The sequence below is a fragment of the Calypte anna genome, chromosome 2 (genome assembly GCF_003957555.1).
Source record: "Calypte anna isolate BGI_N300 chromosome 2, bCalAnn1_v1.p, whole genome shotgun sequence".
Taxonomy (NCBI): domain Eukaryota; kingdom Metazoa; phylum Chordata; class Aves; order Apodiformes; family Trochilidae; genus Calypte; species Calypte anna.
The window spans coordinates 31,790,179-31,810,822 of record NC_044245.1 but is presented as its reverse complement, the minus strand read 5'-3'; the positions used below and the strand labels follow the sequence as shown (position 1 = coordinate 31,810,822).

General features: G+C 38.1%; 1 protein-coding gene across 1 annotated transcript in view; it reads right to left on the bottom strand.

Annotated features, from left to right (window-relative positions):
• Positions 1 to 20,644, bottom strand: part of DNAH11 (dynein axonemal heavy chain 11) — a 95,334-nt gene that overhangs the window by 52,023 nt on the left and 22,667 nt on the right. The window contains 12 exon segments of the mRNA XM_030444624.1: positions 3,512 to 3,675; positions 5,995 to 6,006; positions 6,779 to 6,902; positions 13,384 to 13,475; positions 13,521 to 13,545; positions 14,635 to 14,700; positions 14,702 to 14,825; positions 14,827 to 14,879; positions 15,324 to 15,427; positions 17,490 to 17,552; positions 17,555 to 17,619; positions 17,887 to 18,014. Of these exon segments, the coding sequence (XP_030300484.1) occupies positions 3,512 to 3,675; positions 5,995 to 6,006; positions 6,779 to 6,902; positions 13,384 to 13,475; positions 13,521 to 13,545; positions 14,635 to 14,700; positions 14,702 to 14,825; positions 14,827 to 14,879; positions 15,324 to 15,427; positions 17,490 to 17,552; positions 17,555 to 17,619; positions 17,887 to 18,014 (1,020 nt within the window).

Here is a 20,644-nt window from a genome sequence, read left to right as displayed (position 1 = left end):
GTATGGAAGAGGAGCTGAACAGTGATGAGTGCAGACAGACAGGAAAGCGATGGCTGAAGCATCAGCACATCTAGCACAAATCACTACACAAGGTAAAGGAGGCCTAGTGAAAGTCTTTGCAAAAAGTGCTAGACACACACTACTCCTATCAGGATTATTTGACTGGAAAGCCCCACCAATAAAAAGGAAATATACCTGAGTAAGCATCCTGCACTCAGCTATCATAACCCTGAGAACAGCTACTTTAAAGCCAGGTGAACTTAACACACATGAAATATAGATGCAACAATCTTTTGCTTGCAATGCAGACATATTTAAATAGCTAGCTGTTATATCACAAGTCCAGATTACAAAGCAAAAGGTAACACTGAAAACAACTGAGAGGGATTAGGTGAGAAGATCTGCAAAAACTAACAAGCAAGAGAACAGCAGCAGATGCGAGTTCTAAAAGCCTTGCAGAAAATGAAGAGAAACAATTAAATCCAGTTTAAAGGTAGCAATAGGTAAAACTACTTACCTACACAAAGACTGTGTAGATTATCACGTCAGGATGAAGTTTAAAAGAAGAATTTTTTAATAAAATACTTTTTTGGATAGCTAGTTCTAGAAATGAAATTTAAACAACTATTCAAAATTTCCACTACTTCTCTCTAAAACACAAAGTTACAGCTGAGTGATTTTTACTAAATGGTATTGTAAAACAAGAAATTCCAGGGTGGCCCTAACAATAATTTAACATCCTGGTTAGATAACCATGTCTTTTAAAATTATTTTTTGGTAGGTAATAGAAAGTAGGATACGTCATATACTTGAAAAAGTAGTCATAGAAAACAGACAACCAGATCCTCACCATGGCATAAACTTTCTCTCTCCTTTAGCTTTAGTGAAGCTTGATAAAATCACACCAGGCAAGGATTTGATGTAGCATGTTTTCAGGGTTCATTTGCATTCCTGCCAGTGAATTCCCAGTATGATAAAGGACCCTGTGCAATGCTTGCTTTGTACACAGAATAATGAAGATGCCATGTGATCTGATAATGAGAGCCGTGAGGAAAAATGAGCGATTATTACTGACTACATTTTGATCAAACTTTGCTTAAGCAAGGAGACCATATTTTCAAAATATTCATCTTCTACTCAGGCCATAAATGTCAGTAGGAAATGCTCCATGTAAGAAATGCTTTATTTCTTACAAGACAACCAAGATATAAATATTGTAGGGAGTGTATTCCATATAGTCATAGAAAAACTTTGGAAGTTCTCCAAGATAGATCTGTCCCTTTTTTGAAAGTAATGTGGACTTAGAGGTACTATGCAGGACTCTTCCATCTGACATTTTTAAGACTTAACTTTACACAACTGAGTAACCAAGACAATCAGTGGGAATGAAAGAAGTGGTATAATGTGAAATTAATATCAACTTCCACGTAGCGTTCATCACTCATAAGAACATAAAAAACCCTCTTTTCTCAGTTGTCCCAACTGAGCCTCACACTCACATCTGACTCTCACTACAGATGTGTCTTTCACACTATATTTTTCAGCTCAACCTCCTCCTGCTTACGCCAGATGTCTCAGCTCTCTAGGTTCACTGAATGCTTCAAGTAGAACAAGACAGACAACAGTGTATCCTCATAAAAATGAATTAAAGAGCATCTTGGCACATGCTTGACCAGTGATCTGACAGGGCCCATTCTATTTAAGTGTTAGCATGCTCACTGGCATGGTTTTCCCATGTGAACCAAGGCACTGGAACAGGAGCAAGGAGCTGTACAAACCAGGAATCATTCCTAACGAGCTTGTCAATGACGCTGTCGCTTTGTGAGCAGATCAAAGGAAAAGCTGAGCCACGGAGGTCCCAGCCATGTCATGTCACTAGTCCTCAGGACCACAAAATATGCCTCATAAATTTACTAATGAAGACGTATCCTTAAATAAAATTGCCTGTCTACAAACTCAGGAAGAGATGGCTGACATCCAGATGAGAAAAGCCTGAAGCTTTTCATAGAGAAAAAGGAACTCTGTAAGAGCCTGCCAACTGCAGCAGCAGCTGTTTTGTGTGCTACAGCACTTAGAAATCCTTGATAGCTTCTTGGCTGTCTCATAGAATAACTGAGCCTTCATTCAGTGGGAGGGCAGTAACTGTGTCAGTCTGTCCCTGATCCACCTGTTTTTCCTCAGTGGTTGTTGGTTGTTGAGTTCTGAGATTAGTCAGGAGTTGAGATTGATTAGGTGACAGACGGTAGGATCATTTGGACCTGTATTTCCCATTGAATCAGACAAATATAATCACATCTAGTGTCAAGATTAGTTTAATATAGAACCAGAAATAATAAAAACATTAATTTTTTTGGCTGGGAGTAAAGCAGTCGGTCTGATAGGCACATGTATTTATGTCCTCAAAGAAAAAAAACAAACCAAACCGAAACACTAGAGCTGGTCAAAAGCTGAGCTGTGATGGTGTTGCACAGGTTTCTCTTGGGTTCACAAATAGAAGAGATGTTCTGCCAGTGGAGAAAGAGACCACAAGGAAATTTATAACATGTCCTGATGAAAGAGAACTTGGAAATTATTTAAAAAGAAAGTAACAGTACTAATATGGACGAAATTGCCTATGGTGATGCAAGGCATCCACCCTGCCTATGTTTGATGTTAATTCTGGCTGAAACATGAAATCACTTTTCTGCTGAGTTCCTTAAGATATGGGGAGACACTTAAATGCTGTTAGGGCTATGCAAGGAGGAGGCCGTTATAAGGACATATTGACTAAAGTAGTCCAGCCAAGTCTACCTATTGAGAGGAAAATGGAGAAACAGTACTCCCCTAAGACCAGCAGACTTAGTTCTGGGACTTCACAATGGCCTCTGAGGTACTGTAACCACTGAAACATGAGGAAAATACAAAAGGAGAAAACTTGCTCAAGAAATGTCAGCAAGTATCTGTAGTAGAGATCCACAGTTCATAAGGAAAAGTGGCTGCACAGGAACTAACACAGATCCAGTTCAGAAGAAAAGCCACATAAGACATATGGCTTCAGAATACATAGTAATGTGTATGAGCATTAAGGAAACTGATATGAGCTAGTAGGAAACGTAGAATTTGGAAAACATGCCATGATGAAATTCTGTAAAGAGTGTGTTTACCTGGTGTTCCCATTTTTGGAAAATGTTGAAAGGTTGCCACAACCAAAAGAACAAAATAAAATCAGATGGAACTCAAAAGATAGCAGGGCTGATTAATCATGCTTCTTCTGCCCCTTACTTTTGTAAAAAAATGTGGTAATGTGCAGAGTATTGAAGAGAGGCTACTGAACAGACATGTGGGATACTGAAAACCTGGGGAGCTCCAGTAAATCACTGTGAGCCTTAGAAACTTCTCAGCCTGTGCAGTGCTATGTCTTAGCACTTCCCATTCACAATGCCTGGCCATCAGCTTTCTATGCTTAAGCAGCATTCTTCCTTTTGAATTTATTTCATCATTCATCACAAAAGCTTTTGAAATCCTCTGGTACCATATACATCCTTGCATGAACTTCATCTGCAGGCCCATGTTTTCTGATGGTGTCATCCACTGTCTTTAGCTGGCATGCTTCCACCTCATACTGATACAAATTTGCATCTCGCTCCATGAAATGTTCTCCATACCTTAACAGCAGAACTGATTGCAAGTTCCAGACTGAAAGAAACAGAAACAAAACCAATACAAACCCAAAGGGCTACGGTGGTTCAAGGAATTGCACTGTACAGTCTGGGTTCCTAAGGTACAGCTTCATCATCATAAACAGAACTGTAGGGTATAAGATGATGTGAGCACAATGGAAAAGTGGCTTAATGTACAATGTTGGTCTTTTAAAATGAAATTGAAAAATAAGATTATATCACTTCACTAAGCTTTAACACACTGAAACTGTGTAAGTTCTGCCTTTTGTTCTCTTTCACACTTTATTAGTCTTTTATTCTTCAAATCTAGGCAAAGTAGGAGGTGATAGGTCACCCAGCACTAACTAAAAGTCCATACAAATATCTGCCAGTGTGTTAACTCATGAAATTTATGTCTCCTTCAGCAGTATAATGTCTCTACTTTGCTTCCCTGAAACTTGAATAGATATTTCCTGCTCTTGCCTCCAGAGTGCTAATTTGCACAGTGGGGGACTGGTGAAGTGGTTGCAAGGCAAAAGGCATTTGAAAGCTGTCTTTCAAAAAGCCCTTTAAAAAAAAAAAAAAAAAGAATAAATTGTTGGAGGGATAAGGAAAACACAATGGGAAAGAAATGAAGAAGAAAATGGAGATATTAGACATCATAATTTTTTCCCTGTTCTTTTTAAAAAAAACTGTACACAAGTGAAATAGTCATGAAACAGAGATAAGTAGCATGGACTAGAAGTATATATACAGAAAAGAAGTATCACTATTGTAATTCTTACTGAAGTCTGGTTCCTGTGCAAGTCTCCACTGGCCTTTAAGCTATAGAAGAAATCTGTGGAAGGACAGCATTGATGGTAACAGAATTAGAGGTAGGGGCAACATCAGCAAAACTAAAGCAGAATAGAAAAGAGAGAAGATGAGGGGGAAAAAAAAAAGAAAGTGGTATGTTATAACGTGTAAGAATTTGAAAAAATCTCATAACCAAATAAGAACCATCTTTAGCTCAGCAGTGGTTAAATACTTATCATAGAATCATAGAATTGGCTGGGTTGGAAGGGACCTCAGAGATCATCGAGTCCAACCCTTGAACCACCGTTGCGGTTGCTAGACCATGGCACTGAGTGCCACATCCAGTCTCTTTTTAAATATCTCCAGGGACGGAGAATCCACCACTTCAGTGGGCAACCCATTCCAATGACGGATCACTCTTTCCGTAAAGAAATTCTTTCTAATATCTAACCTAAACTTCCCCTGGCACAACTTAAGTCCATGCCCTCTTGTCTTGTTGAAAGTCGTTTGGTAAAAGAGCCCAACCCCCACCTGGCTACACCAGAAGCAGAAAAAAAAAACCCTGCAAAGAGGACTACAGTGGAATAATCTGCTACGGGAATGCTCTTCTCATCCCAACTCAAACAGATCAATCTAATATGGGGCATATATTCCTTTCAAAACACTCTCTCTCTAAAGGGCTAAGGGTTTTCAAACTTTTAATTTTATCAGCTACAGACATGCTTCAGATGATGTATAAAATTGAAGCCTGCTTAAACCAGAGGTTCCTCAAGATTCCACTCCAGAACTGGTGTTCCCAAATTCTGCTTTCCAACTTTCAGATGAGAACTACAGTCAACCTCAACAACTTTATTTTTAAAATAGAATTCTAAGAGAGATACTTGTTAAAATAGTGGCATCTCAGTAACATGTATTGTGAAACAGCTTTTGACCTGAAACCAGCTACATGGATGTTTTATTTTCCCAGTTTTAAATGGCCTAGGAAAAGTAGAAAAAAATTCTGTGAACTTTTAATCATTTGCACAAACATGTCAGAACTGACTACAGATAGACAATTACCAAATGTTTAGTTAGGGAACTTACTTCCAACTGCACACTGCATCACTCACTCCCCATCAGCCTCTCACTTCTCCCTGAAACAAACTGCTACATTCAAAACCTAAATCCATGGAAATAAGACACAGAGCAGCTCCATGACTGTCCTGTGAACAAGCAAGAAGCCAGTAGCCATGCCTGGGGGTAACACTTTATGCGTATCAAGCTTCTGCACAGAGAAGGCTATTGCAGGGATAACACAAGAAAGGAAAATTCAGTATCATGTTTTGGGCAAGACATCTTTCCAGAGAAGTGTGCCAGCATATGCAGGGTTATGAGACAAGTGAAAGTAACTGCAAACAGTTTGGTACTTTTTCCCCCCCTGAGGGATACCTTACTTTTAACTGCAGCCGTGCTCTATTGAAGAGAAACCTCCAGCAGCTTTCTCTGGTGCCCACCAGACCAAGGGTTTGGACTTTTCTAACTCCTGTAATCATGCTCTCCACATCTTCACCACTAAACATACCTGGAACCTCTCCTGTGAAAAGACAAAGGGATAGTTAGAAGAAGCCTCATACAACATGACATGAGAAAAAATCTTCTGCAGAGCACACTGGGTTTTAGGCACGTAACTAGAGCTATGATATGATGATAAATCAAGTAACAAACGAGCTACCTCCCGTTTCCCACACCTTTTCACCTATAAAAATTCTTTTGATAAAGGACAGAGAAAAAACTTATTTTAGAAAGAGAAAAATATTCACCCTGATAAGAGGCTCACTCATAAATTATGCATCCCTCCATATTTTGGGTTTTCTTGTTTTTACAGGCTGCTAGAAAATTGTTTTCCAGTCTGGTTGCAAATATAAATAGTAATTTAAAAAAATATCTTTCAAGATGCTCTCCAGCTGCTCACTGTGGCATTATTCCCATTTTTCTTCCACCCTGCCTCCAGATCCCTCCATTCAGAGTCCAGACTCTCTAATTTCAAAATATGGGTGAAACTGCAGTTTGTGCAGTCACAAAGGTATTGCTTGAAGTCAGTGAAATGATCCCAAAGCAAACATGTCATTAAGTCATAGTGAGATTCCCATCTCCCCACAAATGAACACACTTAGCAATTATTTCCTCAGTGGGCAATGCCTTCTTGATGAAGTTGGACTGTGCTCACGTTTGATGGGTTGACTTGGCCTCCCTAAAGGCTCCCCCTACAAATATCTGAAAGAGAAATAACTTCTTTAAAGTTCAATGAAACCACAATCATTTGTCATCAGAAAAAGATCTTTCAAGAAATGTGTTGGTCTAATCACCTGATGCCAACAAGTCATTAATCAGCATAAGAGAGCGTTCATCTGGAACCTGGGCATCTGTCAGCATAAATACTGTGGGCATGTTCTTGGCACAGGTCTTCATGTACAAACTTGTGAGATCTACCTGTAAGGAAAGGAACCAATCACTCATATTCTGCTAAAACATTGATACAGAAAAAAATGTGAGATGCTCATTAGTGGATGGCAATGCATCGCTGACTTCTCACTCTTTTAATTTGATTTACATACTGTTGATTTTCTGCATAAAATCCAAAAGGAAAAGTAATTTGCCTCCATTTTCCATATCAAACACTGAGGTCTTGACATGATCTAGTGCTAAAGATCAAAACAGACTACTCATTAAGGAAATCCCCCATAAATGTACTAAAAAAGAGTTACTGCAGCCACTAAAGTCCCCATCAAGAACAATCGTAACTATACCAGTAATGTCTGGAAGTTACACTGATGAGTCCTACCTATTTTAAACTGTTATTTCTTCAAGGATTTTTTTTTTTTCCTTCCCAAAGCAGATTTGTTTTTGAGAGCTTTCTCACATAAAAAAAAGACTGAGAGCACTGGTGCACTGTTAACCTTTGCTGTCACACATGGGTGGCCCAGAAAGAGATGTGGCACGGAACCATTGTGCTGGCAGTGGTACAAATATGGAATACTTTTTGGCACTGGGTTCCAGAAAAAAAAAATCAAACCCACATCAATTGCATTTGAGTATGGTCGCACTGAAACACAGATGAAGGTCAGTGCTACCTGATATGAACAAGTTGCCACACAACCTAGCAGAAGGCAAATCTTCATGGGCTTGTTGAAAAGAGGCTTAGAGGTTTCCAGACTTGGAAACAGCATGGGGAATATGACCACTTGAGCCCACATGTTACACTTTGCCCATTTACTCAGAGAAGGAGGGCACAGGAAGAACAAGGAGGACACCACGTATGACACTGCAGACCACACAGCACTTTTCTGAAACAGAACACCATGCACATCCCTGATCATAGAATCATAGAATTGGCTGGGTTGGAAGGGACCTCAGAGATCATCAAGTCCAGCCCTTGGTCCACTACTGCTGAAGTTACCAGACCATGACACTGAGTGCCACATCCAGTCTCTTTTTAAATATCTCCACGGATGGAGAATCCACTACTTCACTGGGCAGCCCATTCCAATGCCTGATCACCCTCTCCGTAAAGAAATTCTTTCTAATATCCAACCTAAACCTCCCCCGGCACAACTTAAGACCGTGCCCTCTTGTCTTCCTGAGAGTTGCCTGGAAAAAGAGACCAACCCCCACTTGGCTCCAACCTCCTTTCAGGGAGTTGTAGAGAGTGATGACGTCTCCTCTGAACCTCCTCTTCTCCAGACTGAACAGCCCCAGCTCCCTCAGCCTCTCCTCATAGGATCTGTGCTCGAGTCCCTTCACCAGCCTAGTTGCCCTCCTTTGGACCTGCTCCAGGACCTCAATATCCTTCCTGAAGTGAGAGGCCTAGAACTGGACACAGTACTCGAGGTGTGGCCTCACCAGGGCTGAGTACAGGGGCAGAATCACTTCCTTGGACCTGCTGGCCACGCTGTTCCTGATACAGGCCAGGATGCCATTGGCGTCCTTGGCTACCTGGGCACACTGCTGGCTCATGTTCAGCTTCCTGTCAATCCAGACTCCCAGGTCCCTTTCTGCCTGGCTGCTCTCCAACCAACTCTGTCCCCAGCCTGTAGCGCTGCATGGGGTTGTTGTGGCCAAAGTGCAGGACCCGGCACTTGGCCTTGTTGAACCTCATCCCGTTGGAATCAGCCCAACTCTCCAGTCTGTCCAGGTCCCTCTGCAGAGCCCTCCTGCCTTCCAGCTGATCCACACTCGCCCCCAGCTTAGTGTCATCTGCAAACTTGCTGATGATGGATGCCTCAGGCTGCACAGTTTGGCCACAGCCCAGGGCTAATAGAAGGGCTTTTTTGGGACCACCAGTCACCAAGTTTGTCCATAATCAGGTCCTGATTTACTTTTGTCTGAGACTCAGACTTATTGTCCACATAGAGTGGAAAAGAAGAAGAAAACATTCCCTTCTTACCTGTTTTTTCAGACAAGAGAGGGCTCAGCTTTACAATGTCCTGAAGTCTGTAACCCTGACAGAGCACTTCACTCATCAATATTCCTTATCTTTGCATATAACCAGGTCAAAGGATTAAATGACTTGCATCCAACAATGACAAAATTTTTCCTGGTGGTCACTCACATCAGTTTTATTCCACTAAATCAAAACATGTCCATTGATGTGCAAAGATTTGTAACAGCTAACTTCTGGTATTAGAACTACAGTCACATGCTTGTAATGTGTCAAGTAGCTGGCTTGGAAAAAGTGGAGAAAGTACAAAAATTCTGCGAAGCATATAAACACTAAATACTAAAATACTAAAATACTTTTTGACACTAAAATACTTTTTGAACATCCAATTTTCATAAATAAAGAAAATTAAAGGTACAGCTGGAAACCACAAGAACCACAGAGGTTGTTAAAGTAAATTGCACTGCTTTGCCTGTGAGTAGGGCAACAACAAAACAACACATTCTTTAAGGAGTGAACTCAACAGACTCAGATAATATCTATTCATTTACCCTCGGGTCCTGTATCCCAGTCTTTTGTGATTTGGAAAATCTCCAGGGAGCAGATGTCTGCTGCCAGCCTCAACAAGCTTTGTTTTCCACTTCAGCTTAGTCCAATCAGAAGTGCATAACCCCTTGGGGCTTCTAGGATACCACTGATCCAGCACCTGATGACAAAACCCAATAACATAACACTTCAACAACCTCATTAGCCAAGTTTCTCAGTTTCTTTTTATTGCACCAGGGGTTTTGTTTGTTTGTTTGTTTGGTTTTTTTCTTTTATTTCTTTCTTCTCTTGTGGTAATGTGCTCCTAAACCCTAAAGGCACATTATCATCACATCAGCCATTTTGTTACTTTCCAATATTTGAGCAAGCATAAAGAAAAGCTGCTTTCCTTGGTCAAATACTGAAGGTCTACACTGACCACTACAATGTTCAAATCTGTCTGGTTGCTCCTTCTTTACATTGAGCTCCTCCAAAACATAATTCCAAAAGCCTGATGGTCCCTGACTGGACTCCAAATAAAGATCTAATTAACCTGAAGGGAGGTTGGCTGCACCTAGCATCATATGAGTATTTAATGTCTGGCAGTTTGCATCTCAAACACTGAAGGATGATGAATCATTTCATGAAAAATATGCACCAAATTTTAACTTTCTAATGGAATATCTAGCCCAGACTGTTTAAGATATGCTTTTATTTGCTAACTATGAGATACTGCAGGATGAATGAGACTAGATGAGAATCTTGCCCAAAAATTGGACAAGTCTTAGTTGCTAGAATTTTCAAATGTAAGCATGGAGGTAATTCTTTCCAAAAAATCTGTTTGAGGCACTAAAAGCAATCTCATGCAATTGGTATTTTAATCACTTATATAAGCATCTAAAATTATTTTTAAAATGTCTTTTTAAAAAAATCCTATGCAGATTATAAGGGATTACAGCCTAATATCAGCAGATCAGATCTTAGAGACAGCACGTTACACATTTTGCTTCATTTTTCTTCCATGTATCAATAAAAAAAACCCAGGCAGCAACATCCTCATTCTTTTTATGTCTGACACCAATAAAAAATTCATCCCTGAATAAACTTTGATAAGAACTTTCTTAAACAAAGGGATAATGAGTCTAATTTGGTTGCATCTAATAAAGTGATAGAAACCTGTTCAACCAAAACATTACTGGAACTCACTGTACAGGCTTGTCAGCTTTATTCACTATTTCACAATGAATCCATTAAAAAAAAAAAAAAAAAGCCACAAAAGGAGTGGCAAAAATTTGCAGGATTTAATTTCACATATACTTTTGTGGGACTGCCAAATTGTAAGGCTAAGCCACCCTGCCACTTTGTTTGCCAAACTGGGACACTACACTCAGTCACTAGACTTCAGAGAGAAGATAATGCCTTACCAAGATTTTCAAGCATAACTAGTGACACCCGAGAAGGTTTCTGTCTGCAGTTCTGATGATTATCCCGTCAACCTTCAAATCAGCAGAACAAAATCTGCAGTCCCTGTGAAAGATCTATATGATTATCTCTGTAATTTAAGCTCTTTTTTAATCCTCTTGGAGAGGAACTTCTACAATAGACTGCTTTGTTCAGAGAACCTTCTCCTACATAGCTCCTGCCTGAATATGTGCTAAGTGAAAACTGATGACACTGACATCCTAGTCCAACTCAATCAGGACAAAAAAGGTTCCGTGTTAAATGATTTGACACTGCAAACATTAGAAACTTCTTTGACAAAACTAAGCTCTGCCAGCACGGGCCTTCTGCCTCTTTCTGGAAATCACCAATCTTATACACGACCAGGACAACTGTGGATGTTGAAGAAAGATTATGAATAATGACATGGAGCAGTGACGAAGTCTGTGCCTCAGCACAGACTTATTCAGCAAAATCTTCATCTTCTGAAAATTGGCTGGTTTTCTTCCAGGAAGGAAAACAAAGCTGCCTTCAGATTTCAGAAACAGATTTTGGGCCATTATAGATACTAAGATATTGCCAAACATGAGAAAAACAAATTACATTAAACTATGTGTTAAGAACACATATGGGAAAATATCTGTGGCTATCTAAAATAAAATAATCTATGATGATACTCAAAAGTCTGCTCTGGTTTAGATTTAAAAGCCTACAAGACAAGACAGCAAAGCAACTTCAAGTCTGCCATAAGATGGCATAATTTATTATATGTTTCATCTAACTTTAAAAGCATTTTATCTTTCTTGGAAACAAATAATAAATATCACTTTTCCTACAAAGGCTGTGACATCATTAACTAATTAAAAGATAAGGCATTATAATCCTTCCAAACTTGGAGAATAAGTGGTGTTAATTTCTGTGCAGCACAAAAAAAGGATGAATCTCTCTTTAAACAAATAAAACCGAAGCTTAGCTCTAACACTGGGCTGCAACCTATAGTTCCATAAGAGCATCAATAAAGCATATCTAGCAGGACTATCACTGCATGGTGCTCTTGCTTACATCTTCCATTGTGAATTCGGTGAGTCTGCAGAGAAATTACCTCTGAAGAGTAAAAAGAAAAAACTTTATGGAAACACTGGTTTCATCATAAATTACTTTACTCCACTTGCATGTGCTTCATGTCACCCTCAGACAGGACCAGGTCCATAGAAGCATGCACTTCATTATAGCTTTCTAGGAACTCCTCAAGTATATTCCTGGACCTTACCTTTTCACTGGATTATAGCAAGGATCTGCTCTGTTGTTTGCAAAATGGCAGTAGATCAGAGAAGACTGCAGCAACACTTGGTTTTCCACATTCTACCACACAGTGAGAGAGAAAAATAATAGTTAAAAAATGCCCCCCTTCCCACAGCACATTAAAAATGTTTACATGAAGGAACAGTCCACTCGTGCAGTGATGGATGTAGCCACACACTCTGAGTACGCTGGAAGACTAAAAGTAGGTACAAATATGGGCACAAAACATTGGCTGTCTGGAAGTTCTGGTATAGACTCCAAACAGCTACTATTAAAGCTGTTTATATCATTCCTCTCCCACTTTATGTTTTCACTTGTGGTTTTGTTTTTTTTTTAATAGGTAAATAGAAATAAGAAGTGAGTGAAAAAAAGGACTAGTAAACAAAGCTGAGGCTTTCAAGTTTCCATTTTGTGTCAAAAAAATTAAAATACTCAATTTTTCTTTTTCCTCCCCCTCCTCTCAGCAGCTACGAAATTATATTTTAAAAAATCAAATATACATGCATCAAATATGTTCATCTTAGTTATAGTTCTGCTGCAAAATGACCATGCTTTCAATTGAAGACTTTTTGAAAGGCAAGTAGAAGCAGTATTGTGGTCCTCACTAGTTACTTCAACCTTGGTATTAGCACCAACACAGATCCATTCCAGAAGAAACTATATATGCCACAGTACTGTAAAATAGGTGACATTATTTTGTCAGTTAAAGTACATCCAATTTTACTGACATGTTCTGAGGCCCAAAGAGAGACTGCAATTTAAAATTATTTGAAAAATAACAGTTCAAATTTTTACTATGCATAGATATACATACACTGGCTTAATGCTCAAGATAAATTTTACAGTGAAGGAAAACTCATACAAAAGAAATGAAAAGAAACAAAATCAGGGAACAAAATAAAGACCACAACTTGTTTCTACATATCCACAGACAGGTTGCCACCTCCCTGTTCTAGGGAAGGCTCAACTCTTTGCCTTAAGTTCCTCCCAACACTGCAACAGAGACATCTGACAGTTCTCTGCAAGTCAAACATTACAGTCAAGATAAGAACAACAATCTCTAAACCTTCCCAAGGGGGAAGCTTCTCTGGTTTCTCCTTTTAGTGAAAAAATCTGCTTTTCCTGGGTAAAGAAGATGATTGTGCTGGGGGCTGAAGATAAAAAGACTGCATTCCTGCTACTTATGGTTCCAGTAAATAAGACCTTTCACTACCTTGTTTTTAACTTGCTGGCATTAGATAAAATACTTTCAAGCTGCCAACATACCTCAGAATACTTGTGCATGATATCCATCATCACTTTATGAATGAAATTACAGCTTTTGGCTTCATGAACCAGCACATGTATGTGGAGATAAACTGGTGGAAAACAAAGACACTGAAATTCATTTGGTTGCTATAAACACTCAGGTGTAGCAAACAGAATTCCATAAAGTTAACACAATATATATATATATATATTTGTTTATTTTTAAATGCTGTCTTTTGTCATTAAAATAGGCCACTCTGAAGAATATGTCTCCCTTAAAAGGCATTAATGATGTCTAGCAGTTACCCAATACACATCATGCTTGAAACTATACCTGGTTCTTTACCTTGAACCAAGATGTCTCTAAATTAGCAAGTTCTCCAGCCAACTGAGCATGCAAAATACAATTAACACAAATGTCTGCTCTTCACTCAAGTGGCACTTTTAGGTGACTCATTAGGGTCTGAGGCATTGGTGCACTACAGGACATAGAGAAGGATCAGCACTGCCAGGATCTTACGTGTTCACTAATTCTGTTTGGCAACAGCACCCAAGAACACAGGACACTGTTTATCATGATAAAAGTATCACTTTCTGAACTGACACCTGAAACTTCTGTGCAAATGTTCATGACGGGCCAATGCATCCCCATCAAAATAAGTTTGTGTTATAAAGGGCAGAATAAATAGAAGACCTGACAAATTCTTTGCCTATTGACTAACAGGTCACAAAGATCTATTGTGTGGGCAGACAAAAATAGTCTGGAAGAGAACAGAGCTCAACTCCAACGAACAGGAAAGCAGGTAAAACCAAACCAGGACCAGATTCACCTGATTTTACATGACAGACCAGAAGTTGCTTACCTTATTATAAACTTTCCTCATTTTCCCTCTTTAATTCCTTCTCTGATGTTTGGCAACTGGTTACAACCTCTGCTTCAGCACTTCTTCAATCTGTTTTGGTCGACCTAGTCTCCAGGAAGCAGTACTTCCCTCCAGTCAAACACTGACCTTCTCTTCTCCAAATAATAAGTAAGTATAGCAGCTGTTGCAAACCATTACTCTGTTTCCACTAAACATCTTTTTTTCCCTCAGCTTTTCACCCTTTTCATCTACCTGGCCATAGTCACCTGAAGGTAGAGACTATCTTTTGTCTTGTACAAAGGCAATCTATTCTTCATTGGTCCACTGGCCAATTTACATCATTAAAAAATAAATACAAGCAATAATAGAATGCTCTTGGGTAGAAAAATTAACCCATGATATAGATCTGGAAAACACTGGAGAGGTTTCTCATGTTAAAGATTCAGTGGAACTTAATGGCAGTTGGGAAGTTTTGAAGCACTGAGCATTGCCTGGTGAAGCCATATGTATGCTTGTGCTATAGCTGGAATATTGTTGCTATAGCAAGCAACTGATGGAGTAAAGCACGTTGCTGGGAGTGGAAGCAAACTCTCTTGCTACATTCGGGGAATCTGAGAAGGGGAAGTTCAAAGCAAATATAGCAAAATGTCTCTGAAAGTCAAAAGGGAAAAAGACAAAGATTCTTCAGCACCAGACAGCAGTTAAGAGGCGATGAAGTGCTAAATGTCAGTGCAGCCTGGTGAAAATACAGTTACTAGTGTGTCACAGAAAAGACTTCATTTCTAGCCTCATCCTCAGTGCAGTTCCACAGCAGTTGTATGTCTGGCTCTGAGCCCCAAGGGCACATCTGTTAAGTGAAAGACCCAAGGAAATTACAATTACTATGAAATTCAGTGCAGTCTCAGTATCATAGTAAATATGCTTTTTCTGTTTAGCAATTAGGAGGATTAGGAGGATTTTGAACCTGTGCTATGTTTCATACACTGTGTTTTCTCTTAGTGCCTTTTGTTCCTACCTATTGCAGTGAAAAGCTAAATAGTAATTAGCTCATGCATTAAATACAGGATTGCTGTAATATGACAGTTCAAACCATACCTGGAGCCTAGGGCTGATAGTGAAGCTGCCAGCAATTGGATTCCTACAGGCAATATACTGACAATTATGAATTTCTTTCACAATTAGTTTCTGCCTATCATACCTGAGAAAGAAAATGTAGCTTGAGTAACAGTAGTGACAAATTATGGTACATTTTCAAGGTTTAACCTCAGTAGAAGAATCAATATTTCTGTCCTGTGGGAAATCAGGAATGTAAATGGCCTTAGAGGTATCAAATGAGGCTGGACATTTTAAAATTAAGAAAAAAATCCCAATATTTCCATCACATAATATTTTGTTTGCAATTTTTGTTGAAATGAAGTTACTACATTCTCACAAACATTCTGATGATGATAAAGGGAGATTTTGAATGAAACTGGCTCCAAACCAACTTGGATAAGTACAAAACATTCAAAGTAAGTTCAAATGAGTTTGAGAATGCACACAACCACTACAGACAAGAGAAGACAAAATTCACACATTTCAATAAGGAAAAAACACGTATGAAGAAATACCAAGAGCTCCAAGAGCTACATAAAACACCTGGCATCAAGCAAACCTAAGAGAAAACATCACAAATTAGGAGGTGGTAGGCTTGAAAGGTCACTCCTTTTTTTGCAGCACTATCCAACATACAGCATTTCTGGCTTCCCAGATATGTCTCAGGTGAACTAAAGGGAGGCCATTTTAAATAAATTAAAAACCAAAATAAACAAAATAAAAATCTGGCTTTTTAGTTCTGATTGCTTAAATATATAGAAAAAACTCATAAATAATGCAGGTACTCACTACTTAAAATAAATAAATTCTTCCCATAACTTCATAGTCTAATGGAATCCCTTTCTTTCCATGCATTTGCAACAAATATTCCTGTTTTAGAATTCTTAAATGTTTATGTTCAAAATTCCTGACTGGCATGATTAACTTTATTAGTAATATATTTTGGGGTTGTTTTGTAAAATGGAGATTTTTAAATTTTGATTTTGTTTCAGAAGAAACAAGTCAACACAGTTCAAATGAATGCAACTGAGTTGATGCTTCAAATGAAGCATCAACAGTTCTAAGCAGTAAGAACTTTCAAGATCTAAGGTTTGAAAATTTTGTGAGAAAACAAAAAAAAATGCCAGGATAGAAAGCTTATAGCTCTGGGTAGAAAGCAAAAGGGCACTGAGACATTAGCTTTGCATGTCACTGAATTAGACTTGATTGATTCATCCAAGATTTGAGCAGTCACTTCCTTTTTTCTCTTTATATCTCATTCCTTAACAAGATATTCAGCTGACACCTGGTATCATTCCTTCAGGAGCTGAAGCAAGACCTAGTGAAAAGCTTGTATGATTCAACTAAATCTGCATTAAATAATGCAAGAATAATATAGATGCTGTTGCACTGGTCACAGTTGTAGATAGATCTTACCATAAATGCCAGTGAAAAGAAGAACCCTTGATGAAATAATAATTGTAAGGCTACAAAGATCGACATGCATTTAACTTTTTAAATTATTTTTATGTCTGATTATTTTTCTCCTTTACCCACCAGGTTATTCACAATGGTTTTCTTGGTATATCACACAAGTGACATGCTTATATATGAAGATGAATATTATAGGCATATATAGTAACAACTAAGTACTTACAGAAGATGAAGATGCTCCTGTAACAGAACAAAATGAACCACCAGTCAGTTGATTTTAAACCGAAGACTTTCTCCTTACATAGACCCTGATAAAAGGATAATAATATAGTTTAACTGCCAAAAATTTAAATTGTCCTTTAGAAAGTAAGAAATACCTTAATTGCCCCAATCAACTAAATTATCCCTCAGTGATCATCTGTGTTTTTCTTCTCATGGCACAGAGAGATCATTCATTTGAACCAGTACCATGAAGTTTCTGTGAATTTTGTCTGCTGTCTTTACAGGATGATGAAAAGACAGATAATTGTATAAGATGAACATCTGGCAGGCTACAATTCAGAAATCAATTTCTGTTTCTCATACATCCCTGTTCTCATCAGGTCAGTCAAGGGCATCAACATCCAGCAGCTCCATCAGGAACAGCTGAAGTATACTTTCTTTCCAAGACTCTCTACAGCCCCTTCACTCTATGTCTGCCTTTTCCAAAAATGTTTATAACATTTCCACAATATAAAAATTAGAGCATGATGCAGTGTCTGTCATCTACATACTGTCCAATCAATGTGTGAGGTTGAAATGTTGCTTATCTATCACTTCAGGCACATGCAAATCATAGATAATATATTTCTTATTTCCTACTGGATCACAGGTATGACCAAATCTTTTTCAAGCATTTCTGGAGTGTAACACAAAAATACATTAAAATTATTACCATATGATGGAATATTGAAACTTAAGAATTAAAAATCATGCTAGGTAAAACTTACACAAATTTTTCACAGCCTACAAGGATTTCTGAACTACTGAAATTCTAGGTAATCAGTGAAACTCACAGAGTGCCTTTGAAAAAACATCACACTGGGATTCTGAATTCCAAAAGAGTCTTGTTGATTTAGCTGGTTGACTTCACAGCTTTTGAAAATCTCACTGCATATCCACCTGCATCCACTGGAACTGAATTGCTTTGAATATGAAATCCTCAGCAAGTTTATCAGTGAAACAGATTATTTTCTTCTTCTCTTGGACAGGATTTAGCAAGGGCTTTCCACATGTAAACTGCAAAATTTATGAATGATAAATATCATTTAAACAGGATATTTCATCAGGAAACTAGTTTGGCAGCTTCCATACTAAGGAATATTAAGCTGATTGTATAAAATATCAGCCTACTCCCCAGTATGAGGTGTTTAATGATACTGAATGCAGATCATCAGACAACAAAATTACAACAGTTTTGGAAATTATTTCCAATACCCTTACAAATCAAAAATGTAAAATCTGGAAGCATAAAGATTGAGTTATACAATTTTTATCCAACCACACTGCTTCTCTTAGAGATGTAAGGGAAAGGATAACTACAGAGAGCTGCTAAATGATCTTGAAAACACAGAATTACACAACTTATTTTAAGCATTATAATATTTAGCTTTAGTATAATGAAATCCTCAACTTTTCTCACTTAGTGAAATATTCCACAGATTCACAATAAAAGATTAATCATCTGTGGAAACTTGTTTTCTAATTTTACTATTTCTACTTTGTGCATGGAAATAAGGGTCTGCAGAAATCATTAGGGATTTATTAAAGCAGGACTGTAAACTAACACTTCCATTTCACTCCTTGCCTAGTTTACATATTTTTCTTGCCTAAAAAAACACATAAATTTTTTGCACAAAATGAAACCACAGTAATAGGTGCACATCATGTGTACCTGTTATTAGGACTATTAGGACATTTCCAGCATGTCCTAATGACTGGGGCTCTCATATTCACTGAACAGCCTAATTTCAGAAACTCTCTCTGCCTCATTCAAAGTAGTGATTTGAACCAAAGGTGGCTCACAAAACATTTGGGAAAGATGGTGGTCACAGCCACCACAACTTGCAGCACAGGAGAGAACTTAATTCAAATTTTACATTATGGTTTCTCAGTGCTGCTGAGCAAGAGGAAAGATTTCTCAGTTTTGTCCATCTAATCAATTTTTTTTAAGTCTAGTCAAAAGTGTTGTGGATTTGGGCTACACCTGCCATTGGTCTTGAGATGAGCAAGACCTGAATACTTGTCAAAAAGAAAGGGTGATGGGAACAAAAAGAGCATCATCACTTCCAAACATAATAAGTAAAGTAGGAAAACAAATGCAGGCTACAGACTTTATTTGTTCTATTGTATTAGGCTGTATTTTTAAAAGCTTTGGGTTACAAAAAGAGAGAGTGAAATGTAAATGAGTGGTTTTTAACTTGCCTGGTTTTTTTTTAAAAGCTGACAACATGTTCATGGCAGCTCACAGAAAATGGAAACTGCACTTGCTTAGTGAGAGCTGAACACTCTATATTAGAGCCCTGGCAAGGCTCTGATTTGCAGCAGTCTTCTTGGTTTCTTAGGCCAAACACTATGAACAAATATATCAGTGCAAAGAGTTTCCATTAGGACAAAAGGAGGTTGTTTGTAGGTCAAAAGGTGTTGTCAGCTTAGATTAATCAAACAGTGAAATAAATAATCTGCAAACTTCAACAGTAATTCTGTCTGGCCAATTCAAGAAGGTAACATATAGTTCTAAGGTATATTTCCACCTGGTCACAGAAAACTAAAAGGATGGGTACTGACTGCGGAGAAGAAAAGTAAGCAAAAGTGAAGGAGTGCTGGAGGACAGTAAAGAAATGTAGAACCTCAACATATCTGTAACTGGATGATTTTAATTATGGGGAGCAAAAAAGATGTGACAACACTTATTCTGATTTTCTACCACAAAGAGGAAAATCTTTTTTGCAGGAACTATGAAAGGTTTGAAGTGTCTTAAGTACCTTACAATCTTACGTAAAATAGGATTTTCTTCTTTTAGTTGAGGTACATATGTATCTATATGTTTAAAACCAAAATAAAGAATACTCCTTCTTGATCCTTAACCTTATCTAAATTTTAAAATGTCCACAAATATCATCTATTACTCATTATATTTTTAAAAAATATAACATTGCAGTACAATAAGGAAATATATCATACCAAATTTCATTGTACATAAATGCTCACACAAATTTATTCTCTGTGACACTGCTCCAGACCTTAGCCCTTATTGAGGATCCCACACTTGATGTACCAATGTTAGTTTGCATCAGTATCTGCCTCCAACAAGTAACATTTTGAAATTTTCTGCTGTTCTAGAGACAGAGTGGGTGAATCATATGCCTTGGGGGAATGCTAAATAAAACCCAACAGTACATGCTAATCTCACCCACTCTAGCAGATACCTCAAAGAAAGTTAAATAGGCAAAGATAAGATGGAATCTGGCAGAAAATAGTGCAGACTATAAATGATGGGATATGTAACAAAATTTTTTCAATATCTAAACCACAGTAGGAGAATGCCAAGGTAGTGAATAACTGAACTTCAACAAGTTCAGCTCTTAAACTCTTCTTTTTGAATGGAAAATTTAAATTGCTCATCTGTATAATGATGTGAATGCCTCCTTCCATTAAAAAAAACAAAATCCAACAATTTGATTGTTCCAAACAACTGTTGGTAATTGCAGCTTAAACATGTAGGGAAGGCATTTTAGTGTGTCACTTGGATGAATTTTGTAGGAAGAAGCTTTAGTACACACAAAGATACTGTCAGAGGCACTTCTTTTCAGCTGTACGTGGCAGAACAAAATAATTCCCACAAAGCTCACTGAAAAAAAAGTAAGCAC